At 44.7% G+C, this 15,058-nt stretch overlaps 1 protein-coding gene across 4 annotated transcripts in view; it reads right to left on the bottom strand.

Annotated features, from left to right (window-relative positions):
* The window catches only part of EP300 (E1A binding protein p300), a 466,384-nt gene that overhangs the window by 20,666 nt on the left and 430,660 nt on the right, over positions 1-15,058 (bottom strand). For all 4 annotated transcript variants that reach the window (XM_029590455.1, XM_029590457.1, XM_029590456.1 and 1 more), the window contains exons 26-27: positions 9,597-9,710; positions 577-742 (exon numbers count right to left, since the gene is read on the bottom strand). In XM_029590455.1, the coding sequence (XP_029446315.1) occupies positions 577-742; positions 9,597-9,710 (280 nt within the window). The remainder of the gene's footprint in view (positions 1-576; positions 743-9,596; positions 9,711-15,058) is intronic.

The raw sequence follows: 15,058 nt of genomic DNA, 5'->3' as shown, positions 1-15,058 counted from the left end.
AAATGATAAAATTCATGAAAGGACAAATCAGATTCACAGGCTCTGATCGAAAAACCAGATGAGTGGCAACAGTTTATATGTGAGTAACCTCAACTCAAACAAACTTGTCTGGTATGTTCAAAGTGTCCCAAAAGACATGAAAGTCAATTCCATGTGAAGCCATGCCAGAACACGAATCACTACTTAGTGCTAAAAATCATGAGCCCATGGCAGTTTGATCACACACAATTTAATACCATGAAATATTTTAAGCCTCAAAACAAACTCAAGTGCAACACTGATAACATGGTAAAGCCAAACAACTTCATGCTCTTTGTGCCTTTCTAATTAAAATGACTAGACTGAAAACAATCTGAAGTGAACATTCAACCTCAACCCAACATGAGAGATAATTCTAGAGCTTGCTTAAAGCATGCAGCCCCTAATAATAAACAGATTCCAGACTATCATGATGGGAGCATGATTATTCCTGTCAACTCAGAGATAAATCTGCTAGGCCCCTCCTAATATGAGCCTGAAGACAGGAACATTTAGTTATTCCCTCTGGAGTTACCTGCTTTAGTCCTTAACACTAACCTTGTAGTCATGTACGATCCTCTCTGACACAGATTTATCCAGCATCTTCTTGTACCACTCCTGCAGTCTCTTGGGCTTAGGTATCTTCTGGTCAATTGGGTGACAGTGGAAGATATAATCGTCCCCTTCGCTGGGTGGGCAGGCCCAGATATGTCCTGTTGTGTACCTGAGGGTAAGGAGGAAAAAAAAATCTTTACCACCACCAGAGCACAAGTCCCTGTAACAGCCCTGGAGAATCTTTACTGCTTTAAGCTAAATAAGATTAGTTTAAAGTTCATCCATTAAAGATGATAAATTCTATATGCCTTAACGCAAAATTGTACTAGCCTGTCCTGTTGGTATTGCTCTTGATATAGGGACAGGGAAGATATAAGCAGAGCTGTGTTTAAAGCAATATATGAACCCAAGAAATCTTTTTCAAACCCAAACTTTAGCACTGAGCTCACAAGAAAATTCTCACCTTATTAAAATCATTTGAATCGCCTCTTCAATAGGTAACCCAAACTGGCTTACAAATTATCAAAGATATATAAGCATAAAATGTAAGTAAACAGAGTATAGAATAAGTTTTTCAGACTGGAAAATGATCCTGCAGCATATGAACTCCAACTCCTACTTACTGCAAATCAGCTTCAGCACATAAGATATTGCCTCTGACACTGCACTGCAGCTGGCTGATAGGGAAAGGTAGCACCAATGGCTTTCTTGGGATTGTGGCAATGGACTGCAAAACCAAACTGCTCACCTATACAGGTATTTTCCACAGACAGCAGGTTAAATCAGCCAAATAAGTGGGGTGATGTTACCTGACAGCACCACGATGCCCCCTGCACAAGATTTCTCAGTCTTAACAAGCCATTTTTCAACTCTAGGGGAGCTGGAAGGATTGTGTGGCTAATCTGCTGTCTCCATGTTATAAGCAGGATAAAACAAGTCACTCATGTGGGAATTCCAAGGCTGAGAGATGCATCTATTTTGTGACTATGCACTTAATAGAACATTGCAATTCATAATCAATATCTGAGGTTGAAGGGAAGAGTTGAAGCAATTAAGTCAACTGTGAAGAACTGTGACAAAAGCTGTCTTTACAGGAACCATTTTAAGGAAGTAATGAGCAATGAAAACGTGGATACAAGACTAAGTAGCTGCCTTACAGATTTCTTCTACGGCGGTAAAGCGTAGACATGCCAAGGAAGTTACTTCGGCTCTAACCTGATGGGCTTTAACTTTACTTTGAAGAGGTAGACCTGATCCATTGTGGCAATTAGTGATACAATTAGATATTAAAACAGAAAGTCATTTTTGTAACAAACTTTACTTAGATTTAACAATTATCAGGAGTTTATGTGGAATTTTGTTCTTTACACATAGAATAAATGAGCCCTTCTATAATTCGAGATATTACCCCTGTTCTGGCCAACCTCCAATGGCTGACTGCTCACCATCGGGTAATATTTAAAATCGCAATGCTGGTATACCAACAACTCAGACTCGACTTTCTACCTTGGGCTAATCCCTTCTTCGAGTCTAAAATCATATGTGATTGTTGAGATCTTCCCAGAGAGGCCTTCTCGATATCTCCTCTGTGAGACAAGCGCAACTAGTCGACATTCATGAATCCACCTTCTCAGTTGCTGCTTCCACCATATAGAATTCCCTCCCGGAGTTTTACGCCTGATGGTCTATCCAAAAACATTTAAATCAATATTTTTATTCAAACAGGCATCTGATTAAGGAAACCGAACTTTGATATATTCTAAGACTCTGTCATGCACAGATGTTGTGGTTTTTTTGTTTGCAGATTATATAATCTGCCTATTGCTTAGGCCTTTAAGCGATAAATAAAACAAGAAATGAAAAGCCTGCACACCCTTATGTACATGTGGTCTTGGAAAGAATGTTGGTAATATAGCGGATTGATTCAAGTGAAATAAATTTCTACCAAAGGTGGTTTCTTAAAGATGAATTTTTAAAATTTCTCTGTTAAAAATCTGAATATAAGAAGGATAGATTAGGGCTTGTGACTCACTCACTCTCCAAGCAGAACTACCAAAAATAAAACTCTGCAAGACAAATTTTAGATCTGCTATTGCCAAAAGTTCAAATGGTGATTGCATGAGCTGCAGAAGATCATTTAGATCCCAAGGAACAGGGAGCTCTTTTATTGGAAGTTTTAGATGAGTGAGGCCTTTCATGAATCTGGCAACTGTGCTCATTCCAGTAAAGAGCACAATTGAAATGGCCCTAAAATTATTAAACATTTATCTATCATCTGTACAATTGTTAAGTCACATGCAATTAAAACTCAATCATCAAAAAACTGAAATACTATTACTTAAGATTAAGATTAACAGACTTTCCTATGACCTATAACACTGAATCATCTAATATCAATTTAGCTAATGTGGTTCATGACCTTGGGGTAATCCTAGGTTCTGAGTTGAGTATGAAAAATAATATAAACATGATAATAAAAGTGGGTTACTATAAACTACACATATTAAAAAAATTGAAACCTTTATTCAATCCTAATGATTTTAGGACGGTTTTGCAGACACTTATTTTTTTCTAAACTTGACTACTGCAATGCCTTACTTCTCGGACTACCCAAAGCCACCTTAAGACCCCTTCAGTTACTCCAAAATTCAGCTGCAAGAGTACTGAGAGTTTCAGCGTCCCTCAACCATGAGGGGTCGATCCAGGGGCTCCCAACAGTTTTAACCCTACAGAAACTTGACTGTCTTGGTCCTCTGGAAGGTCTCAGTCCATTCAGAGTCAATAGCTCAAGAAAAGGGCAGGCTTGGGTTCAGGTTCATCCTGAACTCCCCAATGAAGTTTTGATGATCCACCCTTGGAATGAGGAGATTGGGGCGGGGGGGGGGGGGGGGGGGGGAGGTTTGTTGATTGTTCCACTTCTACCAACGGTGGGTCGAGATCACTTTGGACAAATGGATACTGGAGGTCATATGAGAAGGATATGTGCTGGAATTTCGCAGCACTCCTCGGGACATATTCATGATATCTCCTTGCCACTCCCAGCACAAGCAGGCAGTGGAGACCACCCTGTTAAGGCTCCTCAGGATGAGGGCTATAAATCCCAGTACCTGGCATTATTCCATCTATTTCAATGTACCCAAGAAGGAAGGTTCCTTTCGCACCATCCTGGACCTCAAGAGCGTCAACAGACATCTACGAGTGATTCTTTTCCGCAGGGAAACCCTCCACCCCATGATAATGGTTGTACAAATCAGGAGAGTTCTTAACCTCCCTGGACCTATCAAAGGCCTACCTATGTATTCCAATCTGGCAAGATCATTTCTAACGCTTTGCGGTACTGGGTTGCCATTATCAGTTCTGGGTACCGCCCTTTGGCCTAGCCACCACCCGCAGAACATTTTCCAAGATTATGGTGGTCATAGTGGCAGCGTTGAGAAAAGAGGGAATCCTGGTGCACCCATTCTTGGATTGGTTGATCCGGGCAAAGTCCGTGGAAGAGAGTTTCCGGGTGACCTCCTTGCTCCAGGACTTCAGTTGGGGCATAAACCTGGACAAAAGCAGTCTCAAACCCTCCCAGTCCTTGGAATATCAGTAAGTCCGGTTCGACACCAAGCAGGGCAAGGTCTTACTCCCGACCATGTGGATAAGGAAGTTGATGTCCCAAGTGCACCTGTTGATGAGCACGATATACCCAATGGTATGGAGCTATCTTCAAGTTCTCGGTTTGATGGCGGCAACCCTGGAAGTAGTGCCATAGGCGAGGGCACACATGCGGCCACTTCAACGCTCTCTGCTGTCACGTTGGAACCTGCAGTTTCAAGACTATTCGATTCGCCTCCACTTACCAATGGAAATATGCCCTCAGCTCCAGTGGTGGCTAAAGGAAGCTGATTCATGCAAGGGTGTACCCCTGTCCCCTCTGAACTGGCTGATCCTCATGTCAGATGCGAACCTACGGAGCTGGAGGGCAGTCAGGTAATGATGGCCCAGGGACGTTGGTCCAAGGAAGAGGCCCTCTGGAACATAAACCGCCTGGAAGCCCGGGCACTGAGATTGGAGTGTCTACAATTCAGCCACATACTCCAGGGTCAAGCGGTCCATGTAATGTCAGAAAATGCAACAGCAGCAGCCTACATCAACTGCCAGGGTGGAACCTAAAGCCAGTAAGTGTCACAGGAGACAGATTTCCTTATGAAATGGGAGGAAATACATCTACAGATGATCTCAGCCTCCCACATCACAGGAAAAGATGTCATCAGAGCAGACTTTCTAAGCAGAGAGAGTCTGGATCTAAGAGTGCGCATTGTTGGCCAAAGCCTTTTAGCTGGTAACAGATAGCTAGGGTGTCCAGTCCATCAACCTACTGGTCGCATCTCACAATGTGAAGGTTCCCCGATTCTTCAGTCGCAGAAGAGATCAGAGGTCCCTGGGGATTGACGCTCTCGTTCAGACCTGGCTGGAAGAGGAGTTGCTATACGACTTCCCTCCATGGCCCCTGCTGGGCAGGGTCTTTCGCAGAATTGAGCACCACAAGGCACTAGTTGTACTTGTAGCTCCAAATTGGCCCAGGCATCTGTGGTATGCAGACATGCGGAGACTCCTGGTGGAGTTCCCCCTGTGCCTTCCACTGCACAGGGACCTGCTACAGCAGGGACTGGTCCTTCATGAGGATCTGACTTGAAGCTGTCTTATGGTCTGTCCCTTGAGAGGGCTCGCCTGATGAAGCGAGGATATTTGGTGGCAGCAATTGCCATCTTACTTCGCGTGCGGAAGTTCTCTATGTCCCTAGTTTAAGCGCGGGTCTGGAGACTATTTGAGGCCTGGTGCGAGTAATGTGGTGTTTCCCCTCGGAAGGTCAAAAATCCCTCTAATTATGGAATTTTTGCAGGACAGCTTAAATAAAGGTTTGACCTTTAATTTCTTGAAGGTTCAGGTAGCGGCTCTCTCCTGTTTCAGGAGAAAGGTGACCGGAACCCGTCTGTCGGCTCATCCAGACATGGCCCGTTTCCTGAAAGGGGTGAAGCACCTCCAGCCACCCTTATGGTGGCCAGTTCCCTTGTGGAATCTTAATCTAGTATTGGGAGTTTTTGGAAGGGCTCTCCTTTTAGCAGCTGCGCACTCTTCCCTTGCATTTATTAACCTTGAAAACAGTGGTTCTGGTGGCTGTATGTTCGGCATGTCGCATCTATGAACTACAGGCAGTGTCATGTCGGGAACCATTCCTCCAGATGTCTTGAGAAACATTACAGCTTCGTACCGTTCCATCCTTCTTGCCTAAGGTAGTCTTGGAGTTTCATTTGAATCAGTCCATTTCGTTGTCATCCTTAGATAAGCACAAGGACACGGAAGAATACTGCCTCTTCCGTCACTTGAATGTCAGTAGACTTTTGGTGTGATATTTGGAAGTTTCAGAACCAGTTCAAAAGATGGACCACTTGTTTGTCTTTCACGGTGGAAGGAAGCGGGGTGAACCAGCTTCGGGGGCCTCCATAGCTTGCTGAATTAAGGAAGTGGTTATGGGAGCCTATGTGGAGGCAGGAAAGCCATTACCCTTTCAGGTTAAACCTCATTCCAGTAGGGCTCAGGCGATCTCATGATCAGAAGCTATACTGCTGTCTCCTGTTGACATCTGCTGAGCTGCGATGTGGTCTTCCTTGCACACCTTCTCCAGGTTCTATCGCCTGGATGTTCAGGCCCAAGAGGACGCAGCCTTTGCAAGGGTGGTGTTAATTGGACCATGGGCAGTCTCACGCCCCGACTGGTAATAGCTTTTGTACATTCCATTGGTCCTGAATTCATCTGGCCACACACTAGAAAATGGAGAAATTACTTTCCTGATAATCTCATTTTCCTTAGTGTAGAGAGATGGACTCAGTATCCCACCCACGGCTGCCCAAAAATGGTGTCAAGGATTCACCCATGGAGTGGATATAGATTCCAAGAGATTTTGAGTAAGCCGTCATCCCTAGATCAGGGCATCTATAATCTTATTGGGGTTCATTGTTTATGTTTGGTTGAGTACAGTTATCCAGTTTTAATCAAGTTTTTTCAATAGTATGTCCACAGTGACTTTTGAAGATAATACTGAAGGGCTGAGGTCACTGCAGGGTTGTATGTAAGGTGATGTCAGCTTTGAAACCTGACTCAGTCTCCATCTGCTGACAGGGGAGCATAATCCATTGGTCCTGAGTCCATCTGTCTACACTAAGGAAAATGAAATTATCATGTAAGTAATTTCTCAGTTTGCTCTTAGGTGAACAGCAACAAATTCAAAGTACTTTGTAAAGATTTGGGGTGATGCTGGGAATCCAAATTAAAAAACACAGTATTGGGTAGTGATCATCTGCTATGGTGAAATAAAGAAATTTCTTTTGAACATTGTATATCACAGTGGATCAATTTATCCTGCTTGTCCATAGAGAATTTAAGCAGCAATTCTTCACGACAAATGTTCTGCCATAGTATAATGATCAACCTACTGAATGTGCAAAATGGTGGCACAGACGGTGAGAGAGCATGAGAATAAAGCCACAATTTTCTTGTCAAGCATAAGCAGCATATTTGGGTATAAAATAAAACCAGAAGATTATTTAATAAAACTCACAGTAAAGAATTATTAAAAAAGCAATTTCTCAAAGCAACAAAAACTAAGCAGGGACCTCTACACAAACATGTGTGTTCTTTGCTGCTCACAGGTTAAAGATTTTCAAAAGCTTGTGCTTTGTGATTATGTATATATTTATATATATATATATATAATTTTGTATACAGATATTCTGTACTCAATCATATTGGTTCATAAAAGAAAATTATTCCTTACCTGCTAATTTTCGTTTTTGTAGTACCATGGATCAGTCCAGATGGGGGACATAACCCACCGTCTGGACTGATCCTGGTACGTACAGGGAAATACAAAAATAAATACATTATAAAATCCATAATAAAATTCATATGCAATGTACAAAGAAATCTAAAATTAAAATAAAACATGCCATAGAAATTAAGTTAAACTGAAATATTAGAACAGATAACAATAAGAACAAAAAAAATGTAAATAAAAAATAAAAGTAGTAATGGCCTCTCCATATGTTAGTAACACAGCCTTAGTGAAAGTTTAAAAATTAACACTCATTTAATCTCTTCTCCAAATGCCTTTATAAAGAGCCAGGTCTTAAGATCTTTTTTGAAAATCTGATAGTTAGGTTGAAGTATTTATTCAATAGCAAGAGAGTTCCATAAGGCTGGGCCTGCTAGGGACACTGCTCTCTAACTTTAGTCAAATAGGCGGATTTTACCAATGGAATTAAGAGACCTTTATTCACTATCATAGATTTCTCTGAGGGGTATGAAATCGTATTTCTGACAATAAGCTTAATGGGGGAGAAGGAAGAGGAAATGAGGGTAGTCTAATGGCCAAATTCCTTAATTAAATAGGATGAGAGGCTGCCTAATGGGTGGGTTTCCTACTCACAATCACTGTCCCGGTCGACTTCGAGCTTTCTCTCTCTCCATGCATGCATCTCTTATAAAGCCCTGATGCATTTAAGGTCCAAACAGGCTCAGCAGCATTTCTTGCGCTCAGCGATCACCATGTGCACCTAAGATGGATGTGCTACTAGGTCTTAAGAGGGATTCACCTCGATAGAGGTAAATGCCAGCTCCAGCCTGTGCGCCCAAAGGGATTCTCTGCAAAGATAACCCGACCCTGGCTTATGCGTCCATCTACCCAGGCTGAGTGGGACTCACCCAAAATGGCTTGCAGTAGTAAGAACTGGACCCTGGCCTTTCTAGCAGCCAAAGCCTCAAGCTTCTACCTGTGGTCCTAGTTGCGTCCAGCCTATACAGCTTGCAGCTGTAAGAACCGGACCCTGGCCTTCCCAGCAGCCAATGCCTCAAGTCTCAGGCTTCTCCCCGCAGCCCTAGCCGCGACATTCTCCTCCTCAGCCACCACTTTTTTTTTTTTTTTTTAAACAATAAGAAATAAAGCAGGAATACTTCCCTGATTTGTGGTCGGCTGTTGGAGGGGGAGAGTGAATAATCTCCATGGGGAAAATAAGGGAATCAGACCACTAGCTTTCAGTCTCCTCACTATCCACGGGCTGACACAAAGCTAGGGTCACCAACCCCTTTGTGCGCCATGCTCTCTCGGGGGATGGGGAGGGTGTCCTCCACAGCACTTAACACCACCAAGAGCAAATATCTTTTTTTTTTTTTTTAATTTAATCTCTTGACTGCGGGTTTTACACCTTTACCATCTGCTGGAAACAGAGAAATACTGTGGGACTGCAGATGGCACACTAGGTTAAGCAGCAGTGTCAGTAAAGCTTTTCTTCTCTGTCTCAATTTGCTGGTTGGGAGGCAAAACCCATGTGTCTAGACTGATCTGGGGTATGAACAGGAATTACTATTTTAAATATTTTCAATGACACTTTTCTACCTCACTGAAAATCTACATACAACCCTTCCCTGGTGTTCACATGTCAAGCCAAGTCTTCTCTATCTGATTTTATTTTGTAGAGCTCCCTGCCATCCACCTTGACTGATAGCAAAAGACCACAATTTGAATGTTACATAAAAGAATCAAACATTATTCAGACACAAAGTCTGCTAACCAAAGACAAGTATCTAGCCCAGAAACTAACAGGAAATGTATCTCTCTGTCAAAGGAGAAAAAAGACAAAGAGAGAGTGCTGGTTTACCACCATAACCAGTAAATGAGGGAATGAAGAACAAAGAGCAAGGCAGAAGCTGTTTACTTGGAAATAATAATTTCCTACTTACTTCTAAAATTCAAATAAAAACAATGTTAATACAAATACTGAGAATGTTCTCCCTACATACCAGGTTACAGTGAGCCAGTGATGAATGGAAGAGTAAAAACATCTCATAACAGAGCACTACTAACTGCATCAGCAAAAGTCAAACTATATGAAGAACAGTCAGTGAATTTAGTGCTGATACCCAGAATTAGTGATCACCTTCTCTTGGGCCCCTACAGAAACTCTTAAGACACTGAAACTTACCCTAATTTCTTGACATACTCTAGGTACCCAATAAGGATTTCATGGTAGACAGAAGTCCTTAAGCATTTAGGGCGGAAGAAATGAACACTGTCAAGGTAAGATATGTACACTCGCCTAAAGGGAAAGAGAAGAAAAACAAATTATACACTACAGAGAAGGCTATCATCAGGCTGAAATGTCCACATAAATGCGGAAGCAAAGTATGCCGAAGGGTGGCATTTAACCACAAGATTTAGTAGAAATTTATTCAATAAAACTTTCCATGGGTACACTGTACATTTTTCTTGCTATTACAAGAATTACTGGGTACTGGTACCATATAGCACTTAGAATAATGGCAAAAAAATGATCACAAATATTTCATCAGTCTAAATACTATAATCCTGTTATTATTGAATGGTGTAGAAAAGGGGAGTGAGATTTGTTAAGGTCAAGCTTATTTATAATTTCAGTGCAGGAAGAGACAGGGGATATGTTGGAAAGGAAAATCGGTTCTTACCTGTTAATTTTCCTTCCTGGAATACCACGGGATCAGTCGAGACTCCTGGCATTATATGCCTTCCTTCCAGCAGACGGAGACAGAAATTTTCACTGGCACTTAACTTGGAGTGCCACCTGCAGTCTCTCGGTATTGACCTGTACCCAAGCCAAGATTATTCCTACAACAATCCTAACAAACATGCAAAACAACTTCCCACAAACAAGTAAGGGGAAAAGAGGATAAAACCCCGCTGTGAAAGAAAACTTCATTTCATAACTCCCAACCAGAAGAACAAACTTGAAATCTGAAGTAGATCTGCAGCCTATATACAACAGAAACATGACAGAAGAATGAACGGACTCTCTCCCACACAGGGCGGGACTCTGGACTGATTCGTGGTATTCCAGGAACGAAAATTAGCAGGTAAGAACCAATTTTCCTTTCCTGTTCATATCCGGATCAGTCCAGATTCCTGGAATGTACCCAAGCTTCCTTAATTAGGGTGGGACTGCGAGAGCCCCGCTCGAAGAACACTCTCACCAAAGCCCATGGCCTCTGGAGCCTGGACATCCAAATGATGTCTGGCGAAAGCATGCAATGACTTCCAAGTAGCCGCCTAACAAATTTCCTGCAGAGACACCAGCAGGCATTCAGCCCAAGAAGCCGCCTGAGACTGAACTGAATGAGCCCTCAATCCCACCAGGACAGGACGCCCTTTATAAATATAAGCCAAGCTTATTGCTTCCTTCAACCATCATGCTATCATAGGCTTGCAAACCTTCTGCCCCTTCTTAGGACCACGCCACAGCACAAAAAGATGGTCAGATATTCTGAAGTTATTAATAACTTTGAGGTAACGCAAGCCTGCTTCCCATCCAAACATTGTAGGTCTTTAGCATGCAGCGCCAATGTGTCCAAATCCGAAAAGGCCAGAAGTTCCACAGTACTGTTCAAATGAAATACTGACACAACCTTCAGGAGAAAAGAGGGCACCGTCCTCAAAGAGATTCCAGAATCCGAGATCTTCAGGAAAGGCTCTCTATTCGACAGCACTTGAAGTCCCGAAATCCTGCAGGCGGAACAAATGGTCATCAGAAATACCACCCTTCAACGTGAGTTCCTTTACCGTTGCTTTTTTGAAAGGTTCAAAAGGAGCTCCACACATCCCTCTGAGGACTAGATTTAGGTTACATGAGGAACATATCCTCCACAATGGAGGATGCAAATGCTTTGCCCCTCAAAGGAAGCAAACCACATCAGGGTGAGCAGCCGACACTCCATGCAGCTTGCCTCGAAGACAGCCCAAGGCTGCAACCTAAACCTTAAGAGAGCTAGAAGGCCAAACTTTTCACTAAACCATTCTGTAAAAAATCCAAGATGTGAGCTATCAAGGCCTGAGTCCAGATTACTCTTTGACTGGTGTACCAGGACTCAAAGACTTTCCAGACTCTTACATATGATTAAGTAGAAGTTTTTCTCGCCTGTAACAAGGTGGTAATAACATCCCCTCTGGATAACCTTTTTCTCGCAAACACCGCTTCTCAAAAGCCAAGACACGAGACAAAAGCGATATGTCCGATTCGAAAATTTTGGACCCTGCAAAGGAGGTTCAGCAAATGATCGAGCCGCAGTGGACCACCAACCACCAGGTTGACCAGATCCGCGAACCAAAGACGCCTTGGCCACTCTGGTACCACCATAATCATTTCTCCAGGGTGATTTTCTATTTGCCATATCAGCTTTCCCACCAGAGGCCATGGAGAGAACACGTAAAGGAGAATTCCCCAGGGCCAAGCTAGAACCAGAGCATCTACATCCTCTGCCCATGCCCTCTTCTGCGACTGAAAAAACCGAGGCACCTTGGTGTTCTTCCAGGATGCCATCAGGTCCAGGCGGGGAATACCCCACCGGCGACATATCAGAGCCATAGCTTCTTCCAACAGCTCCCACTCCCCAGGATCCAGTTTCTGCAGACTGAGAAAATCCACCTGTACATTATCCACTCCAGCAATGTGAGACACTGCGAGCACCGCCAGACGCTGCTCCACCCAGAGAAACTCTTCCTGAGCTACCGCCTGACTCCTGGTTCCCTTGGTTGGTTGATATAAACCACCATGGTCGCATTGTCTGACGAGATATGCACTGAGCGGCCGCTCAAGAGAGGCAGAAAAGCAAGTAATACGTACTGCACTGCCCGTGTCTCCAAATGAATGATAGACCAGGACTTCTCTTCCATGAACCGTGGCCCCCGGGCTGACTGATTCTGGCACATTGCCTTCCAGCTGGAGAGACTGGTGTCAGTAGCTACCACCTAGTCTGGAACCTCCAAGTCCATTCTGCACCACAGATGTTCCAGACCAAGCCACCATGAAAGACTGGATCTGGCAAGCTCCTCGAGCAACAGTGGAAGGTGAAACAGCTCTGACAAAGGATCCCAATGTGAAAGGAGGAATCACTGCAGAGGCCTCATATGTGCAAAGGCCCTAAGGCCCAGCTCCAATGTTGATGACATAGAGCCCAACACTTGAAGGTAATCCTAGACTCTGGGAATCACTGCATCCAACAACCTGTGCACCTGCTTCTGTAGCTTGAGAATATGACCATCCGTAAGGAAAACCTTCCCTATCCTGGTGTCGAAACGTGCTCCCAAGAACTCCAGAATCTGAGAAGAGATGAGATGAGACTTCGTCAAATTCACCTCCCAGCCCAGAGACTGCAACTGCTCTAAGATCTGAGATACCGCCTGAGCACCAAGGACTTCCGACTTTGTTTGAATGAGCCAGTTATCCAGATATGGATGAAATAAGATGCCCTTCTTCCTGAGCATTGCTGCCACAACCACTATTCGTGGCACCGTGGCCAGACCGAACAGAAGGGCACAAAACTGAAAATGTTTCCCAGAGGACCATGAAGCACAGAAACCACTGATGATCTGGGCAGATCGGACTGTGCAGATACACTTCAGTCAAGCCTAGAGAAGCCAGGAACCCTCCTTTTGTGCACTGCTGCAAACACCGAAAGCAGAATCTCCATTCAGAAGCGAGGAACCCTGAGAGCCACATTCACCTTCTTCAAATCTAAAATTGGACGGAAAGACCCTTCCTTCTTCGGGACCACAAAATTAATGGAATACCTTCCCATCCTTTGTTCCCCCATAGGAACGGGAACTACAGCTTCCAGATCTTGTAACCAATCCACAGTTTCTTGAACCACTTTTCTTTTGCAGCCAGAGGCGCAGGGGAAAACCATAAACAAGTCCCGGAGCAGGCGAGAGAATTCTAATGCGTAGCCATCTCTTATCACACTGAGGACCCACTGGTCTGTTGCGATTTTGGTCCACTCCTTCTAAAACAGAGTCAGATGTCCTCCAATATGAGGAAGAGAGGAGTGGACCAGCGTTGTTTCATTGGGCGGACTTTGCTCCACCAGAACCCTAGCCGAGACAGTCTCTGTCTGATTTTCTGCCCCCTCGAAAGCACTGATTCCAGGATTGCTGCCTCCTGGTGCCTTGCCTCTGAGCTCCTGCTGAGGGCCTACTCTGAGGAAACTGTCTGTTCGACTGAAACTGGGAGCGCCTGGCAAAGGAACCCCTGTTCCCTTTTGGCTTATCTTCTGGCAGCATATGCCCCTTGATCTCTCCGAGATACTTCACGAGCGCCTCTAAGTCTTCTCCAAATAGAAGCTTTCCCTTGAATGGTAAGGATCCCAACTGAATGGTAAGGATCCCAACTGAGCCTTAGGCCAAACATCCGCCGACCAGTTCCTCAATCAGAGAAGCCTCCTGGCCAACACTGCAGACGACATAACTCTGGACGAAGTTCTGATGAGGTCATATAGGGCATCCGCAACATAAGGTGCTGTTCCCTCCAGGAAGTCCGCCTGCTTAGCCTCAGACAGAGATAGGGTCCTAGTAGCCTGTAACCTCTGCACCAAACTACTGCACACAGCAGCACAAATGCCAAGGGCAGACACCTCAGATATCTTCTTGAGGTGAATCTCCAACTTCCTGTCCTGCATAACTTTCAGCGCCACTGAACCAGCCACAGGGATGGTGGTCTTCTTAGTGACTGCTGACACTGATGTGTCCACCTTAGGGAGTGCAAACAATTTGAGCGTGACCTCAGGCAATGAATACAACTTCCCCATCACCCGGCCCACCTTCAGGCCCATCTCTGAAGTGTCCCACTTCCTGACCACCAGCTTTTCAACAGACTTGTGAAAAGGGAAGGCCTTCGCTGGACCCCTCTGGCCATCCATGACTGGGTCCACTCTCTCCTGATCTGACTCCTCCTGAGGAATCTTGATCCCCAGCTCCTCGAGAACATGAGGGATCAAGGGCCACAACTCTTCCTTCCGAAAAATATGTTCGTCCCCTTCTGCAACTGGTACATGGTCCAAACTTCCATCAGGATCCTGACCATCCTGGCTATCATCAGGAACAGATGGATCCTTGTCAGGCATAGTTGAGTTGGGAAAAACAGGCACCTGCGGAGCTCCGCCCTCTGAATCGGAGTCGACATCCGGACTACCCGGAGCTGTTCTCATCACAAGGACCCTGGGCGCCTTTTGCGGTATCGGACCCCATGGACCCTCCAAGTCTTTTGCCTGGTCGCAGACCACCAGGCCTCACCAAGAACCTCCCAGCCACCTAACATGCCAAATATGCCTCATGCATAAGGACGAACTCTGACAAAAACAGAGCGGAAGTCTCCAATCCTTGTCCAGAAGAACTTCCCTCACTGTCAGAATCGGCCTCTCCCCTGTGAACAGAGCCCTGCCCCATCAGAGACAACATAGGGGGAAAATCCTCACCCCCTCCTGAAACAGCCCTGGCAAGCCTTCAGCTCAAAACATGGCTGCTTTTCCCGCAACTGGCAGGGGGAGGGGAGGTCAACTTAAAAGGTGCTCCCGTGCCTGACCACTGCTTCGGCTGCTGCTACGATGTGGCACCTACTGGCCCCGACCTGTCCTCTCCACTAGA

This window comes from Rhinatrema bivittatum, chromosome 2 (assembly GCF_901001135.1).
Source record: "Rhinatrema bivittatum chromosome 2, aRhiBiv1.1, whole genome shotgun sequence".
Lineage (NCBI taxonomy): Eukaryota > Metazoa > Chordata > Amphibia > Gymnophiona > Rhinatrematidae > Rhinatrema > Rhinatrema bivittatum.
Note: the sequence above shows the minus strand (reverse complement) of the source record. Positions and strands in the feature narration are given on the sequence as shown.